General features: G+C 46.8%; 1 protein-coding gene across 1 annotated transcript; it reads left to right on the forward strand.

Annotated features, from left to right (window-relative positions):
* The first annotated feature begins 2,077 nt into the window (after positions 1–2,077).
* On the forward strand, positions 2,078–15,321 carry Ugdh (UDP-glucose 6-dehydrogenase). The gene is made up of 11 exons (XM_005391977.2): positions 2,078–2,268; positions 4,561–4,662; positions 6,449–6,649; positions 6,745–6,942; positions 7,971–8,118; positions 10,324–10,418; positions 11,827–11,957; positions 12,151–12,284; positions 12,505–12,596; positions 12,705–12,815; positions 14,939–15,321. Exons 1-11 carry the CDS (start codon positions 2,107–2,109, stop codon positions 15,047–15,049), a joined length of 1,485 nt encoding a protein of 494 aa, XP_005392034.1. The 5' UTR covers positions 2,078–2,106; the 3' UTR covers positions 15,050–15,321.
* The last annotated feature ends 7,055 nt before the right edge of the window (positions 15,322–22,376 follow it).

Here is a 22,376-nt window from a genome sequence, read left to right on the forward strand (position 1 = left end):
CAGTTCAGTGGCCTTGAGCTCACTTTGTAGCCCAGGCTGGTCTCGAACTTGCAGTGATCCTCCTGCCTCAGCCTCTCGAGAGCTGGGATTACAGGCGTGCACCACCACGCCTGGCATTTTTGTGTGTGTGTATGCTCTTAAAATGGAAATGAGTTTTCTTCATGAAGAAGGGTATGGGGCTGGATAAGGTGATGCAACTTTTCTGAGAGCAGAAGCCATACCCTCTTGCAGAGGCAGGGACAGCTTTGCCCAGGACCTAGCTGCCCTAGCCACTGTGGGACCATTGCAGAAGCTTCCCCTGGGCCTTAGGAAAGACCTCTGTAGTGGTCTTTCCCACCCACATATGTAGATTCTTTTTCCAAGTAGATAGCACATGAGGCCTGGAGAGTGGAAGGGTCAACTGAAAGTGAAAGGTGGGTGAAGCAAGGAGAGAGAGTGGTTTCCGGCAGTAGATGTAGCAGGTGGAGCTGGGCATGGTGGTGCATTGCTTGGTATTTTCACTAAGGTGAATCCTGGGACACTTAAAGTTTAATAGGAATATTATATTTTTATGGCTTTACAAGTAATGATGGAGAACTCATTTATGTGGGAGAGAATTTACTAGATTTAGCAGGGTTTTAATATTTTCTGGTAACTACATCCATGCAATGGGATAAGGGAGAACTATTAAAAAGGAGGGGTGGGAGCAGAGTGTAAAGGTTCATACCTGTAACCCCAGCTCTTTGCGAGGCTGAGGCAGGAGGACTGCAAAGTCGAGTCCATTCTGGACAGCTTAGCAAGACTCTATTTCACATGGACCATGAGAGCGTGTTTGGAGGCTCTTGCAGGGGAGTGCAGCTATCGTAGACCCTTGACGGAGGAAATGCTTCTCTCTGCAGGGTGGTTGTCCTCTTCCACCCAGTGCCCAGCTCCAGCCTGGCATTGAATGGGCTTGCCTGAATGTCCATGCCCTGGGTTCAGTGTGTTCGCTCATGGTTCTGGGTGGGGGCGATCTAAGGCTTGGGCGCTGGCATCTGGCAAAGGTTTCTCTGCTGTGTTATTCCCTGGAGGAAGGGCCAGGAGAGCAGGAGATCACAGCTGCAGCCCAAAGCCCGGTTATAATAGGGGCCAATCGGCGGGTGAGGGTGCTGCCTTCCTGAGGTGAACGCCTCCTGGCCCTGCCAGCCACTGCCCAGCATGGGCATGGGCATTCAGGTTCCAGCACAAGCTTTTCTGGGGACACATTCAAAACCACGGCCGGAATTGAGAGCTCAGTTGTGGACTCTGGAACCAATTTAATCTGTCATGCTAGTCTCAACCTGTTGTAAACACACCTTTGTGCACCAGCAAAGAATTGCATGAATTGCAGTTGAAACAAGAAATGCACTGCTGCATAAGTTAATCCTGCAACTTTTCACCAGCAGTTACACTGTGTGTGTGTGTGTGTGTGTGTGTGTGTAAGTGAGACACTGGGGTGGAACCCACAGACTTCCCACAGAACTACACCTCAACCCTTTTAAAATTATTTGAGGGAATCTTGCCCAAGCTGGTCTTTTCTTTTTTTTTTTTTTTTTTTGGTCTTTTTGAGACAAGGTCTCACCATGCAGTTCAGGCTGGCCTTGAGCTCACTTTGTAGCACAGGCTGGTCTTGAACTTGCAGTGAACCTCCTGACTCAGCCTCCCGAGTTGCTGGGGTTACAGGCGTGTGCCACCATGCCCGGCCTTAGGCTGGTCTTGAATATTCAGTCCTCCTGCGTCAGCTTCCCAGTGCTGGGACTGCCCGCAGCCTGGTTGTCTGTGTTCACTAGAGGCCTGAATAAGGCTTTCCTTTGTTTCTTGGCATTCTGGAGACAGGGTCACTGTAAATTGTGCGACTCTTCTCTGGTAGTATCCATTACTCTTAATTTTCTCCATCTGCTGTGTCTTAGTGCGGCTGAGTGCCAGCCAGGTAATCCAGCAGGGTTGTTAGTTATTGCAAGTGTTATTTTCATAATTCATATGGCTGAATCCGGGAAAGCTTTCCAAATTCCCTTTGGCAGTTATGAAGTGAGATGAATATGTCATATAATTCCTTGGTTTTCTGTTCCAGCACTAGAGCGTTCTTACTGTTTCCCTTCTAGCGCAGTCATGGTTGAAATTAGGAAGATCTGCTGCATCGGTGCGGGCTATGTCGGGGGACCCACCTGCAGTGTCATTGCGCAGATGTGCCCTGAGATCAAGGTGACGGTTGTGGATGTCAATGAGTTAAGAATCAATGCGTGGAATTCTCCTACCCTTCCTATTTATGAGGTAAGTGTCTTAAACAACACTTTGTTCTTGTGCGTTTGTTTTCTTTTTTTTTTTTTTTGTCAGCCTTTTTATTTCTTTTCCTTTATTGGTACATTTTAGATATACATAATGATCACATTCATCATAGGGAATTTGTACCTATACATGATATAACTTGATTCTTTTTTTTCTATTCCACTACCCCCTGCAATCCCTCTTGCCCTCTTTTTTTTTTTTTTTTTTTTTTTTTTTTTTTTTGGTGCTGGGAATTGAACTCATGACCTTGCACTTGCCAAGCAGGCATAAGAAAACTTTTGACAGGCATGTAGACTGTTTCCAAGATTTTGCTATTACGCACTGTGCCGCTTTAAATGTGGGTGTGCATGTATCTCTGTAGTATGATGCTTTTAATTCTTTTGGGAAGATACCAAGAAGGGAAATAGCTGGGTCAAATGGAACCTCTGGTCCTAGTTTTTTGAGGAATCTCCACACTGATTTCCACAGGGGTTACACCAGTCTGTACTCCCACCAACAGTGGAGAAGGGTTCCTTTTTCCCGACAGCCCTTCCAGCATTTGTTATTGGTTGATTTCTTGATGATGGCCATTCTTTCTGGGGTGAGATGAAGTCTCAGCATTGTTTTAATTTGCATCTCTTGAATGACCAGTGATGAACATTTGCTCATATATTTATCTGCTGTTTCTACTTCATCTGAGAAGTGTCTATTCATTTCAGTTGCCCATTTTGGGGTTCTTTAAATTTGGGGGGGTTCTGATAATTTTTAGTTCTCTACATATTATAGGAAGTAATCCTTTGAGGAACAACTGGCAAAATTTTTTTCCCACACTGTGGGTTGTCTCTTCCGTCTGTTGGTGGTTTCTTTTGCTGTGTAAAAGCTTTTTAATAAGATGAGATTCCATTGGGCCAGGGATACAGCTCAGTGGCACATGCGCCTGGCTGGCAGGCACAAGGTCTTGAGTTCGATTCTCATAACAAAAAAATGACATTCCAGTTGATTCTTTGTGATAGTTTTTGTGAAATCAGGGTTTTGTTCATAAATTCTTTGCCTACACCAGTGTCTCAAGAGTTCCACCGATTTTTTTCTACCAGTAGGTTTAATGTTTCTGTTTTAATCTTTGATCTGTTTAAATTTAAGTGTAGTGCATGGTGAAAGATATGGCTATAGTTTTATTTATATTTATTTATTTATTTAGTCTTTTGAGGCAGGGTGTCGCTATGTGGTTCAGGCTGGCCTTGAGCTCACTTTGTAGCCCAGGCTGGTCTTGAACTCAATGATCCTGCCTCAGCCTCCAGAGTGCTGGGATTACAGATGTGCGCCACTACACCTGGCTTGGATTGTTCTCTTTACCAAAATGTAGTGACCTTCTTTGTCTCTCTTGGCTTGAAATCCACTTTGTGGATTTCAAATAGAATAGCTGCCCCTGCTTTTTTCCAGGTTCCTGTGACTTTCAGTCAAAAGAGAGAAAAAGACAGAGACAGAGAGACAGAGAAAGAAAGATGTTAAACTTCTATTACTTTTTGACATTTTTTTTTATGTTTTTTTTTTTTTTTTTTTTTTTTTAAGACATGGTCCTGTATGTAGCCCAGGTTGGCCTTAAACTCACAGCAGTTCTCCTGCTTCAGCCTCCCAATTGCTGGGATTACAGGCATGTGCCGCCATGCCCAGCCTTCAACAAGAGTTTCTTACAATAAGACTGACATATGTATGTGTAGATAAAGTATTGGCTTTCACAGCCAGTGTGTGGCCTGGATTGAGAGTGAAACTGTGTATTCATAATGACAGTGCAAAATGTGTTTACTTAAAGTCAGAGGGCCTAGAGGTTTTGAAAGTGAGTTGATAAGAGTTAATAGCTAACTTTTATGAAACAATCAGGTGCACAGTAAGCCGTGATGAAGTGTTTTAGGGCTACTGTGGTTGTACAAGCTCAAGTTTGCTTTATTTTGTGATGACATAGAATATGCACTTGAGGCGTTTTGTGTAGGATCTTTGTCTTTTTTACTTTTTTTTTTCCTTTGGTCTTTTTGAAACAGGGTCTTGCTGTACAGTTCGGGCTGGCCTTGCGCTCACTTTGTAGCCCGGGCTGGTCTCAAACTTGCAACAATCCTCCTTCCTCAGCCTCCTGAGTGCTGGGATTACAGGCGTGTGCCACCACGCCAGGCTTGTCTTTTCTATAAAGGGCTTATTTAGAGGAAATCTAGATCTTTAAATTACAACATAACCTTTCCTTTTAATAAATGCTGTACCATTAGTTCATATTCTGTGTATAACTCCTTTTTTGGTTTTTCTCTCTAGCCAGGACTAAAAGAAGTAGTAGAATCCTGTCGAGGAAAAAACCTATTTTTTTCCACCAATATTGACGATGCCATCAAAGAAGCTGATCTGGTATTTATTTCTGTAAGTATTTTACTTTGCTGGATGAATTATATTATCTAAGTATATTATGTCTTCTTTGTACTTTAACTTGCTATTAAACCACACTGTGGCTTAGTACAGCGATGTCCAATTTAGTTTTGACTGTCGCTTTGTCCAGCAGCTGGGCAAACCCTGTAGTCACCTGGTCAGATACATAATTTCAAGTCCCTGAGCAAGTAGACTCAGAGCAAGCTGTGGCCTGGGCGCCAGGACTAGGAAGTGGTGACATGAGCACACGTGGTGGTAGTGTGTACAGTGCTACCTCGGTTCATGCACTAAATTCTTCCCACGAATCTGGTCACAAACTGAATTGGACGAGGACTGAATCAAATTCATTGGTTAGGTTCAGTGTTGGCCTTCTGGGGAAATTTGGTTCAGTTTTTTTGTTTGTTTTGGTCTTTTTGAGACAAGGTCTCCCTATGCAGTTCAGGCTGGCCCAGAGCTCACTTTGTAGTGCAGGCCAGTCTTGAACTTGCTATAGTCCTCCTGCCTCAGCCTCCCAAGTGCTGGGATTACAGACACCGGCTGGTTCAGTTCTTAAAATGAGGTATGTTTCAAAAGTCATAGCCTTTCGAGGTGCATATACCTATAATCCCAGCACTAAGGAGGCTGAGGCGGGAAGATCCTTGCAAGTTGGAAGCCAGCCCGGGCTACATAATGAGTTCAAGGCCAGCCTGAACTACACAGGGAGAGCTTGTCTCAAAACAAACAAACAAACAAATAAAAAACACATTAAGCAACTTTTTCTACCAGCTTTTCACGCCTCAAGTTTTCAAGCTTTGGTTTATTTTGTTTGGTTCCTTTCTTTAGTTTCCTCACAGCTCATAAACTTACAAAGAAGAGAGTTCATGCTGCTTACTGCTTGTTCAGAACTGATTCCTGTTTTCAGAAGTCTTAAGTTTTAGATTTTTTGGAGCACTCATTTTTGTCAGCAGTATAGCACTCCTGTGTTTTTATTTTTTTCTTAAAATTTTTAAAATTTTTATTTTTTTTCTGGTACCGGGGATTGAACTCACAACTTCACATTTGCTGGGCAGGCGCTGTGCTGCTGAGCTAAATCCCCAGCCCCTACTCCTGTGTTAGTTTTTAGAGAGTGTGTTATCCTCATTTTCTGATGAGGTCATGGGGCAGAGGCAGTCATGCTTCCTCAGGGTGATACAACCTTGAAGCCCAGACTGAATGCTTAGACTCTTGGCTATGATTTGTTTTTAATGAAGCCCCAAAGCATCTGTGAATGATACTATGGACATTTTTTTAGATGCTGATATGAGGTTGCAAAAGCAGGGAGTAAAGAAAGAGTTTAAGCCAGGTATGATGGTGTAGTCTCAGCACTTGGGAGGCTGAGGCAGGAAGATCGCCCTGGGTTTGAGGCCAGCCTGAACTACATAGTGAGACCCTGTCTCAAAAAAAAAGAAAAAAAGGAGACGAACTTAACATTTATTTTTAAAGGCCATAATACATTATATCCAATAAATAAAAGAAAGAAAAGAAAACTTTCATTTCAGACTATGAGCTCCTTTAGAGGAGCCCTCGTTTGTTTATATCTCCAGGGCTCAGCTTGGAACCTGCCTGCCGTGGTGCCTGGCACATATGTAGTAGCTTCTTAGTGAAACGTTCTTGACTGCGTTCCTCAGCTGGGTCAGGCTGTTTGTCCTGGTGGTTCTGTTTGTCAAGTGTGTCTTTCCGTGGAAGTGAGGGTGAGATGCGGGGCTCTTCCGTTCCATGTGACGGGGTGGCGAACGCTTCACACACACCGTGCTCCCCGCAGGTGAACACGCCGACCAAAACCTACGGCATGGGCAAAGGCCGGGCCGCGGACCTCAAGTACATTGAAGCCTGTGCCAGACGCATCGTGCAGAACTCCAACGGGTACAAGATCGTGACCGAGAAGAGCACAGTTCCCGTGCGGGCGGCAGAAAGTATCCGTCGCATCTTTGATGCGAACACAAAACCCAACTTGAATTTGCAGGTATGAAAATAGGAGGCGTTAGAATCCAGCTCTGGTTATGTAACCGTTGGCGTCTTGGTTCACTCAGCATCACTTTCCTTGCACTGGGGCTCCAGGTGCTGTCCAACCCCGAGTTCTTGGCTGAGGGCACGGCCATCAAGGACCTGAAGAACCCGGACCGCGTGCTCATTGGAGGCGACGAGACGCCGGAGGGCCAGAAGGCCGTGCGGGCCCTGTGCGCCGTGTACGAGCACTGGGTGCCCAAGGAGAAGATCTTCACCACCAATACGTGGTCGTCGGAGCTTTCCAAACTGGTGAGTCCGTAGTTCCGCCCCTCCGGGACGTGTGGTGGTGCTTGAGACAGGGTCTCACTGTGTTGCCCAGGCTGGCTTTGAACTCCAGGGCACAAGTATCTTTTTGTCTCAGCCTCCCAGGCGGTGAGGCTACTGGTGTGGGAAGGAGTCATCATGCCCTGCATGCTCTCCACTAAATTTACAGCCAGGTGTTTCTCCTAAGTCTTATAAATATAGTTTTTTGTTTTGTGTCACTGGGGATTGAACCCAGAACCTTTTTTTTTTTTTTTTTTGAGACAAGGTCTCACTATGTAGTCCAGGCTGGTCTCAAACTCACAATGATCCTCCTACCTCAGCCTCCCAAGTGCTGGGATTACAGGTGTGCACCACCACACCCGGCTCGAACCCAGAACCTTTGCACAGAACTATATCCCAGTCTTAATTTTTATTTTGAGACAGTCTTTCTAAATTGCCAGGTTAGACTCAAAATTGTCTTTTTGTTTTGTTATTTTGTTTTTTGAGACAGAGGCTCACTGTAGTCCTGGTTGTCCTTGAACTCACAGTGATCCCCCTGCCTCAGCCTCCCAGATACTAGAATTACAGATGTGCACCACCAGGTCCATCATCATAATTTTTTTTTGGTACTGGGAATCAAACTGAGGACCTTGTGCTTGCTAGGCAGATGCTTGTGCCGTTGAGCTGTATCCCTGGCCTATTATCATAATTTTGTCTTCTGTCACCCTTTCTCTGCCTTTAACCTCCTCTTAGTCATCTATCTTCCTAATTTTTTTTTTTTTGGAGACAGGGTCTCACTGTATAGTTCAGGCTGGCCTTGATTTCTCCATGTATCCCAGGCTGGCCTTGAACTCAGGGCGATCCTCTTTGCCTCAGCCTCCTGAGTGTCACTACACCCGGCTATCTTCCTAATTTAAAATATACTGCCTTGCCAGAGCATACACTTTCTCTGTCCGTATTTTTATTGTATCTCCTCAGTAATGTGCACAAAATTGCTCTTTCAGTTCTTCATACTTCTCCCCATTTTTTTAAAGGCAGCAAATGCTTTTCTGGCCCAGAGGATCAGCAGCATTAACTCCATAAGTGCCCTGTGTGAAGCAACCGGAGCGGATGTGGAAGAGGTAGCAACAGCCATCGGAATGGACCAGAGAATCGGAAATAAGTTCCTGAAAGCCAGTGTTGGTAAGTAGATGCCCTCTCTGTGAAGTGGCTTCATGCAGTTCGGTCCCTGACTTTTAAGAAGTCTTCTTTTCACTCATCCTTAAGAAAACAAAAACAGGAAAGATTGTTCCCCACATCCTTGTCCTAGCAGACCGAAGTGAGGCGATAATCCACCCGTCGTGAGTGGGGGCCAGTGGATCAGTACGTTGGTGTAGCTCTGTGCTTCAGAGGAAAGCTGTGTTTTCACTGTTAGTGCCATAAGCATCGTTCAGTGCTTTGGGAAACTAGGAAATAACAAGTTAACAATTGTCAAGTTAACAATTTGTTTAAGCAAGTAGGAAATAAACTTCCTAGTGTTTTTCCTAATTATGTTATTGGTGAAACACAGTCAGGTAACCCTCATGTTTGTGGGTTTGCCTCCCTGCTAAGACATCTGACCCTGCGAGGTCAGTGCCCCCAGCGCCGCTGTGGTTCTCCGGCAAGCAGAGCAGAGCGCGGCCGCTCTGCCTGGTGCCCCAGCTCCCGTGCTGTCTCCAAGGGGCCCTCCTGGGATGCGTTAGTGCTGTGTTTTCCCCACTTGCCTGCTTTGGGGCACGGACTTTTCCGTTTAAAATGGCCCCAAGCTGAGAGCCGAAGTGCGAGAAGACCACAGCCCTCGTCTCCTGGGGAAAATCCACCTCTAAGAAGAGCTTCATGCAGCTGTGAGTTACAGAACTCCTGGCCACAGCTTCCATATTCGTGAAGCAGTAATTACTCTGAATTGAATTTTAAGGAAAAGCTCACAGGAAGCACAGTTCATCTCTTGACCATAATATGAGCAGAAACTTGCAGGAACCGAACCATGTTTTGCTTGGGAGCAAGGCTTCCTTCCATATTTGTGGATTCCGTGTTTGGATGACTTACGGAGCACAGCTTCCGCACCTCGTGAGAGCCAACTGTGGGTTTGGATATAAGTTAATACAGTGGTGTAATAGTCAATAGAACATTTTGCAGATGGGTCCATACGCAGACTTTCTAGTGTTCTAGAGCTGTTTCATTTCCCAGTACTGGGTTCCCGGACCTTTTATAGCCTGTTTTTGACGTTTTCTTCTAGTTATACTTCAACAAAAATAGCTGTTTACTGAAGTCATACTATGCATCAGATTGTATACCAGCACTTTACATATCTCATTTTCTCTTTAACCTGATAGGGAAGTGCTATTATATCCTTATTTAAAGGTGATTGAAATATTTACTCTATGGCCCTTTGCTATAAAAATTTGCTAAAAGAGTAAATAAAATCTGAAAGGTACAATAGATTTGTGAAAGGAAAAGAAACTGCTCAAAGAGGAAATAACTGGGATGAGGGAATGGAGAAAAAGAAGGAAGGGAAAAAAATGTGTATACACAAGATAAGATACACAAGATTAGTAATTGTATTACTAATTTCTATTGGTTTATTGAAAGGAACAGTTAATGCTTGAATTTTTTTTGACCAATTTTGCATGCTTATATCTGGCAATCTGAACAACTGCTTTGAAGATAACAGTATGCAATATAACAACCATTGTTGAATTCATATTTTTTGAAATTCTGTATCAGAATTTCAAATTCTGTATCAGTTTTTTGAAATTCTGTATCATTTCTAATATTTTTTTATTCTCTTTAAAATAAAAGAAAAAGAAACTGGTGAGGAAGAGGTCAAAAAAATCTGTATAACCTGCAGTAGAGTAAGAGATGTAGGGCACTCATACCAAAGAATGATTAAAAAAATAGATAAAACAGCCAGGTGTTGGGGTGCATGCCCATAATTCCAGCACTCGGGAGGCTGAGGCAGGTGGATAACCATGAGTTTGAGGTCAGCCTGGGCTACAGTAGTGAGTTCAAGGCCAGCCTGAATTACATGGTGAGACTCTGTCTCAAAAAAGAAAACAGAAGTCAAAGTACAGGCATAATAAAACTTGTTAAAGAATCATTCTGAAATCACTTAGAGAGTTATTAGTTAGCTATAAATTTGACATAATTTTTAAACCCACTAACTTTCTAATGAGTTTTATTTATTAATTCGTATCATTTTGTTTTGAGGTCATGTATCGTTTTTGTTTCTGTATTTTGATTTTGTCTTTTTTGTTATTTTTTTTAATTTTAAAAAAAAATCAGTATAGACTCCCAGATATACATGTGTAAAACTTGTCACATGATTTGATTTCTGGTTCTTATATGAAAATACCGTCTTTCTTCCCCCAGGTTTTGGTGGGAGCTGCTTCCAGAAAGATGTTCTGAATTTGGTTTACCTCTGTGAGGCCCTGAATTTGCCTGAAGTAGCTCGTTACTGGCAGCAGGTATTACTCTTTCTAGTCAATCACTGCTAATTAGATTGTAATTAACACCTGTCACTTGGGTGAAATGTTTCTGAAGGAATTCATTCTAGGAGCTCAGTTTACTTTTTTTTTTTTTTTTTTTTTTTTGGTTTTTCTCCTGTACCGGGAACCGAACTCACGACCTTGTGCTTGCCAGGCAGGTGCTTTGCCGCTGAGCTAAATCCCCAGCCCCCTAGGAGCTCAGTTTACTTGTTTTAGGTTTATTATTATTGGGCTTCTGTGCTTTTAGATTTTTTTTGCTGATCAACTGGAGTGGAAATTTCTGAAACTAGTATTTCTTCTAGTTTTATAACTAAATTTGTTCCCTGTGTAAATCAAGAGCTAATATTATTATTCTCACTTATAATTCTTTATCCTGAAAGGTGTAAAATCAAGAAGAGCCTATACTGTAATCTTTCAGGTGGTCTGCATCTGTTAGTACGTACTCTGTCCCTGTCAGATTCTCAGAGCTAAAATGAAAAACCTTCTCAAAAGGGAAGCATGGAATGAACATGGTTTGAACACGTGCCTTCTCCCATTAATTCTTTGGGGCACTTGATACAAAGTCTCACTTTGCCCTCATCACTAACCTTATCCCATTTATGTATATATGGGTGGATGGATGGATGGATTTTTTTTTTTTTTTGAGCGAGCCTTGCCATGTCATTTCAGGCTGACCTTGAACTCACCATATAGCCCAGGCTGGCCTGGAACTAGTGGCAATCCTCCTGCCTCAGCCTCCCAAGTGCTGGGATTACAGGCGTGCGCCACCACATCCGGCTTTTTTTTTTTTTTTTTTCCTGCACGTTCATCCTTTACAGAGTGAAGAGTGCTGGTCAGAGTCGCTCTCAGTTAAAGCCCTTGCCGAATACTGAAATCTTTGGTGTTCCGGCTCGTGCAGGCGCGGCTGTGACCCAGTTGTTGGGCTGTTACCTGAGCGCTTTCTCCTTAGACCCTCGTTAGTCCCCGTTTGCGGGCACTGTGGGCCCGGGCATCATGGGCCGCTGGCGCGTGCGCGCCGCGTGTCCTCGCTCTTCCCCGCTGGCTTCCTCTGCGCTGGACTTGGTGGCTGGGCAGTGGAGGCAGATGGGAGCACCCTGAGCCCTGGTGCTGACAGCGTCTGTCCCGGGCTCCGGGACGTCGGCTGTGGGCCGTGCTGTCTCCCCCGGCCTCGCTTAGCTGGCTCCATCGCCCGGTCCGAGTGAAGCTCGGCTGCGCGCCCCGTCCTTGCATCCACCGCAGACCAGTGCGCGCAGACCAAGCGCGTGAAAATGCGGATGAGCGGGAGGGCTGGAGGGAAGGACACGCGCGGTTCTCCCGGCTTTTATTTAAACTCTGAGTCATGCGAGGCAGAGGCGGCGTGTCTGTTAACGAGACGCGTGGGTTCCAGGTCATAGACATGAACGACTACCAGAGGAGGAGGTTTGCGTCCCGCATCATTGACAGCCTGTTCAACACCGTCACCGACAAGAAGATCGCGATTCTGGGCTTCGCCTTCAAAAAGGACACTGGCGATACGAGGTATCAGTTCTTTGAAGTGTTTCACCCTCTTGTGATCCTGACCTCTGCATGTGGATGTGTCTGTGTGTACAGTGTAAGGAGTAAACAGTAAGACGGCCGCGTTCGCACTACCCGCTTAACAGCCTCTTCCCTGAGTCCTTGGTCCGTGTTTGGCCGTAAGGGCGTTACAAGCCGCGCTGCTTTGTGTTTGCAGAGAATCCTCCAGCATCTACATCAGCAAGTATCTGATGGACGAAGGTGCACACCTGCACATATATGACCCGAAGGTGCCCAGGGAACAGATAGTCGTGGATCTTTCTCATCCGGGGGTTTCACAGGATGACCAAGGTAAGGCTTTGAGTCTCACGAATCATCTTACACACCCCACAACCTGTTCTCCAGAAACCGCTGACTGTAACATTTTTATCCTGTTTGATGTTCTCTCTCTCCAACCTCAGTTCTCTGAAGTTAAACTCCAGCATTGTCTCCTTAGCCCTGAAGCGCTCGGCTGAGGGCCGGGCGGGTGAAAGTTTCTGACTCCTTTCTTGTTTCTGGCTTTTTGGTGTAGTGTCCCGACTTGTGACCATTTCCAAGGATCCCTACGACGCGTGTGACGGGGCCCACGCTGTGGTGATTTGCACTGAGTGGGACATGTTTAAGGTGAGGCGACAGCGGTGTTAGCCAGGAGGATGCTAGAGGCCGGGGTGTGTGCGCGTGCACACAGGAGTGTGTGCTGTCCTCTCATCGCCCCTGCGTGTGTCTTCACAGGAGCTGGACTACGAACGCATCCATAAAAAGATGCTCAAGCCAGCCTTTATCTTCGACGGGCGCCGCGTCCTGGATGAGCTCCATAGCGAGCTGCAGACCATTGGATTCCAGGTGCTCATGATTCTGAACTCTCACGTTTGGTCGTTTTCTTTTTCAACCCATTGTGTGGGTTTTAGAATTCTCCTATTTTCTCACTTAGCAATAAGGTCACTGTGGGACACCATGTCAGTTCTCTGGGAAGTGTCTGTGATTTGTGTAATTCCATTGCCTCTTAAGTTTTGTTTTTTGTTTTTTGTTTTTTGTTTTTTTTTTGAATGAGAGGGTCTCACTATGTAGCACAGGCTGGCCTTGAACTTGGGGTGATCCCCCTGCCTCAGCCTCTCAAGTGCTGAGATTACACGTGTGCTACCAGACCCAGCCCCTCCTAAGTTTTTTTTTTTTTCTTTTTGAGACAGGGTCTCACTTTGCAGTCCAGGCTGGCCTTGAGCTCACTTTGTAGCCCAGGCTGGTCTTGAACTCGCAACGATCCTCTTGCCTCAGCCTTCATGCCTGGCGCCCCTCCTAAGTTTGTGATACAAAGTTTAGTGTTGGTCTCCCTTACATGGCCTCTACAAGCATGTCTTAAGGAGACCCCCACCTTACCTCTATGAGATGATCAAGTAGAAAGTCCTTGAATGTATTTCCAAACTGTAAGATGCACCTGGTGATCACACAGTACCACTTCTGTGTTCATTACTATTCGAGCTGGCCGGTGTCCCTGTAGTCTTCCCTTAGTACCTGGACAGGAGGACTGCAGGTTGGCCACCCTGTGCATTTAGCAAGACCCTGTCCTAAAATTTTAAAAAGCAGGCTAGGGTTGTAGCTCAGCAGTCCCTGAGTTTAGTCTTCGTACTACAGACACCAGAACCCCCACCAGACCTTAACTACTCACCAGTCTATTGACGTCCTTCGTACTTGGAACGCAGTGCCCATTTCTCATCTGTGAGTCACAGCGGGAGCCAGATGACGTCCTTGTCTGTTCACTCATCCCTCAAGGGCCTCGGAGATCCCTCTGCCCCACCCAGCATGACTTTTCTCCCAGTTGTGACTTACACTCGGGAATGTTTATGTATTTATTTATTGTTTTTGAGGCAGGGTCTCATTGTGTGCAGGCTGGCCTTGAGATTGCTTATGTATCCCCAAGCTGGCCTTGAACTCAGCGATCCTCCTGCCTCAGCCTCCTGATTTTTAATATATGAAAAAATGTAATATACAATATAAAAATCTACTGTTATTTGTTGAAGCCTGGCTTATTGTATGCTAAGCACTGTAATATAATTCTTGGTCTAACTTTTTGAGGCAGGTGAGAAAGCCCTAGAGAATTCAGGTAACAGAGGAAGTTTCTGTCCAGAGTCCAGCTGGGGCCTTTCAGGCTCTGAAACTGGCACTGTTAAGAACTGTGCTATTACGACTTCTGCAACTTTTTCCTCATCTTTTTTTTTTAGACAGGGTCTAGCCATATAATCCAGGCTGGAATGTGCCACCACACCTGGGTGTTTTTCTGTCATTCCTTCTGTTTTGTTTTGTCTTTGTTGTTGTTTTTTGAGACAGTGTCTTGCTATATAGTTCAGACTGGCTGTGAACTCAAGGCAATACCCCTGCCTTAGCCTCATGAGTGCTGGGAACCTTCTGTCGTTCTTTATCTTTTTGAGACAGGGTCTCACTATGCAGTTGAGGCTGGCCTTGAGCTCACTTCGTAGCCCAGGCTGGCCTTGAATCCATGGTGATCTTCCTGCCTCAGCTGCCCAAGCCCTGGGATTACAGGTGGATTCCTCCACACCCTGCTTTTCCTTTTTTTTTTAAGAGGTGAGGTTTATTTTAGCTCAGTTTCAGAGGTTTTAATCCATGGCCAACCAACCTGCCAGTTTTAGTGTAAGGACACTGGAAATGAGAATGGCGCGAGCGGCAGCGGAGCTCCGGGCACCGCCCTTACACGGCTTTGCGGCTCTGCGCGGAGAACCTCACGCGGTGGAGTTGTCCTCCCACCATGTGGGGCTTATTGGAGAGAGGCAGAGACGGTGTCTGGACATGAACGTGGGCCTAGAGACAGAAATAAAGGAGCCCAGGAGCTCTCGTAGGAGCTCCAAACCTGAGCGACTTTTTCTCGAGAGCCCAACTTGCTGCACTGCGGTGTAGTCGGCACACTGTGTGTTGCAATCATTAATAGTTCTCATTCATTTTTTTTTCCCCTCCAGATTGAAACCATTGGCAAGAAGGTCTCTTCCAAGGGAATTCCGTACGCTGCTTCTGGTGAGATTCCGAAGTTCAGCCTTCAGGACCCGCCCAACAAGAAGGCCAAAGTGTAGACAGCAGGGTTTTATTTATGGCTGCTTTGCTACTTCAGCAGAGCAGATTCTGATATGAAATTGGTAAATGAACCAAGTTGTTTTTAAGGAAACAATTATTTTTTTAATCATCGAGTTTATACCAGCTATATGTCTATTAGCGTATCTGAGAATTATGAATCTAGAATATTTTTACACATTTTTATATAATTAGCTCAGTTATTAGGTGGATACAAAATGTTAGTTTTAATCATGTCAATTTTTTTGTAAAATAAAAATGAAACTTAAAAACACTTGTAATGTTATGTTATTAAGGGAAAGGCATTTTGGTTTTCTTTATTACCGGTTTATTTTCTTATTAAGTGTGTATTTGGAAGCCATGACATTACCATGCCAAGGGCCTTTCTAAGTGTGGTCTGGTTAAAGTTCTCTGTTCCCCTCATTTTAATGCAGTGTGCCATTGATTTTTTTTTTTTAGCCCAAAAAGATGATCGCTGTGCATTTCCAATCACTCTAACTTCACGGGTGCTCCCTTTTTGAAAAAATATTTAGCTGGGTGTGGTATCACACACCTGTAACCCTAGCACTTGGAAGGCTGAGGCAGGATTGTCGTGAGTTCAAGAGCAGCCTGGGCTACATAGCAAGACCCTGTCTCAAAAAAATTTTCACACAAAGAGAACAGTATGGTCTGCTTTGCTATTTCATAGCTTTCCTCATCAGTTATTACTTGTGTGTGTGTGTGTCTTTTTGAGACAGGGTCTCACTACACAGTGAGAATTTGTGTGTGTTCCCTTCTGCTCTTTCCTTAGTCTCTGGTTCTCTCTCATATGCAGTGGTGGTATTGGCTCATGGTTGGTCACTGTCGAATGTGGCCACTGTCCTTCGGCGCTCGGTTCTGCCGGGTGGACAGCCTTCTTTACACAGAGAGGGGCCTCACCAGTGAGGGATGCTGCAGCTCAGTAAGGACAGGGAGTCAGCTATAAAGACGAGCCAGGGACATCTGTATAGATAGCAACGACATAAACCCACGTCGTGTCCAGCAGCTGTGTGCGTGCTGTCTTGTCACGGTGAAAATCACTAGTGAGTCAGGGTGCTCTAATGGGCCGGAAGAAAGAACTGCGCTTGCTCAGAGAAAAAAGGCTTTGTGTCATTCTTTCACATGATCAAGAAAGGAAGAGTTTAAATTCAGCAAGTAGCCAGGCCTTCATGACTGCTGTCCATGGGCTGGGTCTGGCCAGACACACGGGAGCTGAGAGTGGTTTTGATCTCGCATGTTACATTTCAGATGGTTACCAAATCCCTACACAGTACCCTCACTTTAGCCTCTATGCCTAAAAGGCATAAAATGTTTGCTATGTGGACCTTTAAGAAAAACTTTGCAGGTTGTTGAGACAAACATCAGAGGAGTTTGAGAACCATAAGATGATGGATTGATTTTGTTTTGTTTTTTTTGTCCTTTTTGAGACAGTGTCTCACTATGCAGTTCAGCTGGCCTTGAGCTCACTTTGTAGCCCAGGCTGGCCTTGAACTTGCAACAACTCTCCTGCCTCAGCCTCCTGAATGCTTGGATTACAGGTGTGCGCCACCATGCCCGGCTTGATTTGAGTTTTTTGGAGGCAGGGTCTTGCTATACAGTCCAGGCTGGCCTTGAACTCACAATGATCCTCCTGCCTCAGCCTCCTGAGTGTGTGCCACAGGTGTATGCCATCATACCCAATCAGGAGCATGATTTTTTTAAAGTCTGTTTGCTAGCGACTGTTTTGAGGGTGGGGGTTGGGAGTGATGGTTGTCCATGAGATTAACTAGTATTAAAAGTGAAAGTACATGGACATGGTAACGACATTCAAATCGATTTTTCAAAATACACTGTCAGCTGGGTATGGCGGTGACTCTTGTACAACAAAAATGAAACCTCTGTCCCATAATTGGTTCTGTGGAAATCACTTATTATTCCACCTAAGTCTGGTAGCTTTCAGTCCTGGCTCCACACCCTCCTGGCCTGTGATAACGTGGCTAAATCATGTGACAGCTTTGTTCTCCCCGTCTGTCAATGGAGGTGACCTAGTGCAGAGGTGGCAGGAGGGTGGTGCGAGAGCCCTGTTTACACAAGAGTTAGGGCCGTGGCTGGTGGGAAGCGCGCCCGTTAGGTGCCCTAACAAGCTGGGCCCACTGCCCCAGAGCCCTGAACAGGCTCTGGGATTGGGAACCCAGGGCCTCGACACGGCACTATACCGGGCCCTTAATTTATCTGAGACCAAGTTTCACCGTTTCACCACATGCTGCTTGAGCAACATGGGCTGGGACTTGTGATCCTCCTGTCTCAGCCTCCCAGAGTGCTAGGGTTATAGGCACGTGCACCCCCACACCCTGCTCACTCCATGTAAACACTGGCCAGTGTGTACACCTACGCTCGGTAGGTGCGTTTTCTTATCAGTTCTTTACACAAGCCCTTTGAGGTAAGTTCCTATTTTTCAGATGAAGAGCAGAAGGCCAAAACTGTTGTAAGTAGCTTGCTTGGGGTCACACAGTAATACATGGCAGAACTAGATTCAGGCTTTCACCCCAGCTGGCCAAGCGTGGTAGCGTATACCTGTCATCCCTGGACTTGGGAGGCTAAGGCAAGGAGGATTGCTGCAAGTTTGAGGTCAGTCTCGTGACACAGTGAATTCAAGGGCAGCCTGAACTGCATAGCAAGACCCTATTTCAAAAAAAACAATATCTAAAGTTTATTCAGATTTTACCAATTGTCCCAGGTATGTCCTTGATAGCCCAAACCCAAATCCCAGGCGTGCTGGCACTGCCCTGTAATCCCAGCACTCACGACAGGCTGGGCTGAGTCTGAAGCCGGCCTGGGCTCCGTGTGAGACCCTGTCTTAAAACACCAACAGGAAGTCATAGAGGGCGCGTCCCTGTCAGCAGGTGGGCAGGGGCAGCCCTGTTTCCAGGTTATTTGTCCCGATCTATGAACCTGTCTGGACAAGTGGTGAATGTGACAGATTACTGTTTATCTTGGGGCAGAAATAAGAAGAATGAGAAGTGCTCAGGGAGGAAAAGGTGCTTTGGATAAGAAGCGACGCCCTGCACGCAGAAGGGTCCCTGCAGGAACCGGAGGGCAGCGGCGCAGTCGGCTGCTGCCGTCCTTGTGTCTTCTCTGAAGCTTGACCCAGGCGGTCCCCCGAGCTCGTGCTAGCAGACTGGCATCAGCGCGGGCTCGGTGTGTCATGTGGGGACTAGCACCAGGTGCGGGGCTGGCGTGTCCGTGCCAGGCTCGGGTGCTGCCGCGCCGTGCGCGTGGTTGCGCGTGGTTCCCGTCTCACTCCGGCCACGTTGCCGGGCCTCGGCTCCTACAGTACGACTCTATTCTCTCTTGGTCATTTTTCTCTCATAATTCTAGAACATAAAGTGTGCACACGTGTGCACACCCATACACAGACACACGGACACACACACATATTGAACATTGAGCGTTGGCACTTTCACCAGCTGCAGGCCGGTTGTCTTGTCGAATGTCCCACGGCAGGGGCTCGCCTGACGACCGCTCGGGATCTGCCGCAGTTGCTGTCAGTCAGTGCACGTTTCCAGCAGGGACCCGCAGGAGCGTACCTGTCACGGGGCGAGGCCAGGGCCCCTTCACTGCGAGTGCTACCTCACCACTGAGTGCAGTGTCCGGCGGGTCACCCTGCTGGGGAGTTACTTTCCCCTTCATAATTGCGTGTCTGCGGGGAAGAACTGTTACTCTTCAAATACTCCGCCAGGCCGTGTGGTGCTCGCCTGTAATCCCAGCACTCGGAAGGCTGAGGCTGGAGGATCACCAAGAGTTGTAAGGCTAGCCTGGGCTACGTAAGCAAGTTCACGGCCCGCCTGCACCACGTAGTGAGACCCTGCTTGCCTCAAAAAAGAAACAAAAGGAAAAGGACACACTTTCACCCCCTGGTTTTAGCTTCTACAGATGATTCCGACCTGAATGAATTGCTAGGGCAACAGTCAATCTGCGACCAACTGCCCCCAGCTTAGCTAATCTTAGCTAAGGTACTGATGTGGTGGAGTGCTCCCCGAGTGTGCACAAGCTTCTGGGGTGATCCCCAGCACTGCGGTACACGTGCTGGACTCTAAGGCAGATGCAGTGAGGTGCTAAGGAACAGCGGTCAGGTCAGGTATGGTGGCACATGCCTGTAATCTCAGCATTCTGGGAAGCTGAGGCAGGAGGATCCCAGTTCAAGCCCAGCCTGAGCAATTTAGCAATTTCCCAAGACCCTGTCTCAACATGAAATGTGCTAGGGATGCTGTTTGCTGAAAAGGCCTGGGTTCAATCCTCGGGGCAGGTGAGAGCCTCTTGAAGCGAGGTGCGTACACCCAGGACCATCCGTGTAGGAAGCCAACCACATGATGAGAACAAAGATGCTATGTGGACCCGAGGCGAGGAGACCACGAGGCCTCGCCGGCATCTGAGGTTACAGACATCTTGGCGGATCGGGGAAGGAGGGCAGGGGTGGGATCCCGGCCGGATCAGGAGTGTGCGGAAGAGTGGCGAGGACCCGGGGGACAGCCGAGAAAGGCTTGGATTTGGGGCATCACGGAGATGTCAAATGGAGACACCGATGGCCGCACAGGTTCTGAACGCACCTGACGCTCCTGAGTCGTACACTTGAAGCAGTAAACTTTTCCGCAGTACTCAGGGTGGAGCCCGGGGCTCACGTGCTAGGCAAGCGCTCTGCACTCAGCTACATCTGTCTCTGCTTTAAAGCATTGGTCATGCTGGGCACCGTGGTGGCCCATGCCTGTAATCCTAGCACTTAGGAGGCTGAGGCAGGAGGATTGCTGTGAATTTGAGGCCAGCCTGAACCGCACTGCATGAATCCATCCCCAAAACAAAACATTTAAAACAGCCCTGCTTTTGTTAGTCACAGCAGAGTCAGCCTCGCTTTGCAGGCTGCGCAGCCAGAAACTGGGTAACATTACACGAAGCACAGTGATCACCTGTGAGGCCAGAAGCCTGGGAAGAACGGCACCCATGCCGCGCAAGGTGAAGCCCTCACTTCCATGACCCTGCTCCCTGCTCCCTTCTCTTCTCAGCACACAGACACTCAGGTCTGTGCTTCACCGTATCCTGCTAGTAACCCGGAGACATTCAGCTGAACATGTATCTCCCTGTTTTGTTTTTGTTTTTTTTGAAACAGGGTCTCACCATGTAGCTCAGGCTGGCCTTGAACTCACAGCAATCCTCCTGCCTCAGCCTAGAGTGCTGAGATTACAGGCACGCGCCACCACACCCAGTGTTACTTAAAAATAAATACATAAACCTGGTGTGGTGGCACACACCTGTACTCCCAGCTAGTCGGGAGGCTAAAGCAAGAGGACTGCAAATCTAAGATCAGCCTAGGAAGCTTTGTGAGACCCTGGCTCACAAATTCATTAAAAAAATTTTTTTTGGTTTTGTTTTGAGCCAGCGTCTCACTATGTAGTGCAGGCTGGCCAAGGCCTCAAACAATGCCTGGCTCAAAACACAAAATGAGAAAGGGCTAGAGGGTGTAGCTCAGGGCAGATCACTGGCCGAGTATGCACAACGCCCTGGCTTCAGTCCCTGGTACAGCATTTTAAAAAAGGCCAGGCATGGTGGCTCAAGTCTGTCCCCTCAGCACTTGGAAAGCTGAGGCAGGAGGACTGCTGCAAGTCTGAGGCCAGCCTGAACTACACAGCAAGACCGTATCTCAAACAAACAAAAACAAATAAAAAATATATACTATGGTTCTCATCCAGATAAAAAAAATTACGCAGGCTGTACATGAATGACTGGAGTTAGAGGAACACAGTAGTGGGTGACATTTTAATTATTAACCTAAACTAGGCAATTACAGGGATCTTAGTTTTTCTGAGATTAATGACCAAGCCCGCATGCTGGCAAAATGTTGTGGTATAAAGTAAAACGTCAGTGTTTTCTGTTCGCTGGCAATGACTTCTAGCTGTGACCCAAGCATCTGTGTACAGGTGCTTCCCTGACCCCGCAAATGACTGATTTAAATATAAGTAAATATGCATGTGTTTGTGTACGTAGATATATGTGGTACATATGGTGTAATATGGGGTGAAACTCTACAAAGCTATTATTTAAAAGGCAACAGGTCCAGGTGCCATGGAGCACACCTGTAATCCCAGTACTCTGGGAGGCTGAGGCAGGAGGACTTCAAGTTTGAGCCCAACCTGGGCAACTGAGCAATTTAGTGACACCTGCCCTTAAAAAAGGCACCAGAGCTGGGAGTGGTGGCACATTCCTGTAATCCCAGCACTTGGGAGGCTGAGGCAGGAGGATCTTTGCAAGTTTGAGGCCAGCCTGGGCTACAAAGTGAGCTCAAGGCCAGCCTGAATTGTGTAGTGAGACCCTGTCTCAAAAAGACAAAAAAAAAAAAACCACGAAACACCCAGGGTTGGGGCATGGAATACTAAGCACATGTGCACCTTCTGCCTTCAGGGGACAGTGACAGGCAGTGCGTGGGGGGTGATCTAACGGGCCTCGGGAGAGCTCAGCTTGTGACTGTGTCTGACTGCAGCAAGGAGCGGAGCACACCGGGAGTGGTGCGGTTCTGCCCCCAGGGCACCGCAGACCTGGGCTCAGCCGCTGACAGGGGAGGCTGAGGCGGAAGAATCAGATTCCAGGCTAGCCTGGATTGCATAGTTCAAGGCCAGCCTGAACTACGCGGCAAGACCCTGTCTCAGGAAACAAAACCAAAGGAGAACTCCCTGCGGCTGCTCTTGTCACCCTGAGGAAGGGAGCGGGCTAACATCGCCTAGGCCCTGGGCCCGGGCATGTGCGCGCCGCCTGCGGTCTCGGGGTAACGGTCAGCTGTGCAGTACCTGCCGTGCCAAGTACATGACAGGGCTAGCTGCAAGTCCCTTTTAATCAATGTTCTCGCTTTTCTCTCAAGTTTAAATTTAACTGGAAAATATCCTGACATTGCAAATCTTTTTTTCAGTACTGAGGACTGAACTCCGTGCTCTTTACCTGAGCTACGTCCTCAGCCCTTTTTATTTTTTATTTTGAGGTAAAGTCTCACTAAATCACTAAGTTGCCCAGGTAGGCTTGAACTTTTGATTCTCCTGCCTCAGCCTCATAAGGGCTGGTATTATAGACTTGCGCCACCACACCAGCCTGTTTTTTATCTTCATAAAGGAAATGTAACATTAATATATAGGTAACAGTGACTTGCAAAATCTCCTGGAAATTTTCTTTTCTTTTGAGACAGGGTCTCGCTGTTCAGTTCAGGCTGGCCTTGAGCTCACTTAGTTGTCCAGGCTGGCCTCGAACTTGAAACGATCTTCCTGCCTCAGCCTCCCAAGTGCTGGGATCACAGGC

This window comes from Chinchilla lanigera, unplaced genomic scaffold (genome assembly GCF_000276665.1).
Source record: "Chinchilla lanigera isolate Chin_1 unplaced genomic scaffold, ChiLan1.0 scaffold00042, whole genome shotgun sequence".
Taxonomy (NCBI): Eukaryota; Metazoa; Chordata; class Mammalia; order Rodentia; family Chinchillidae; genus Chinchilla; species Chinchilla lanigera.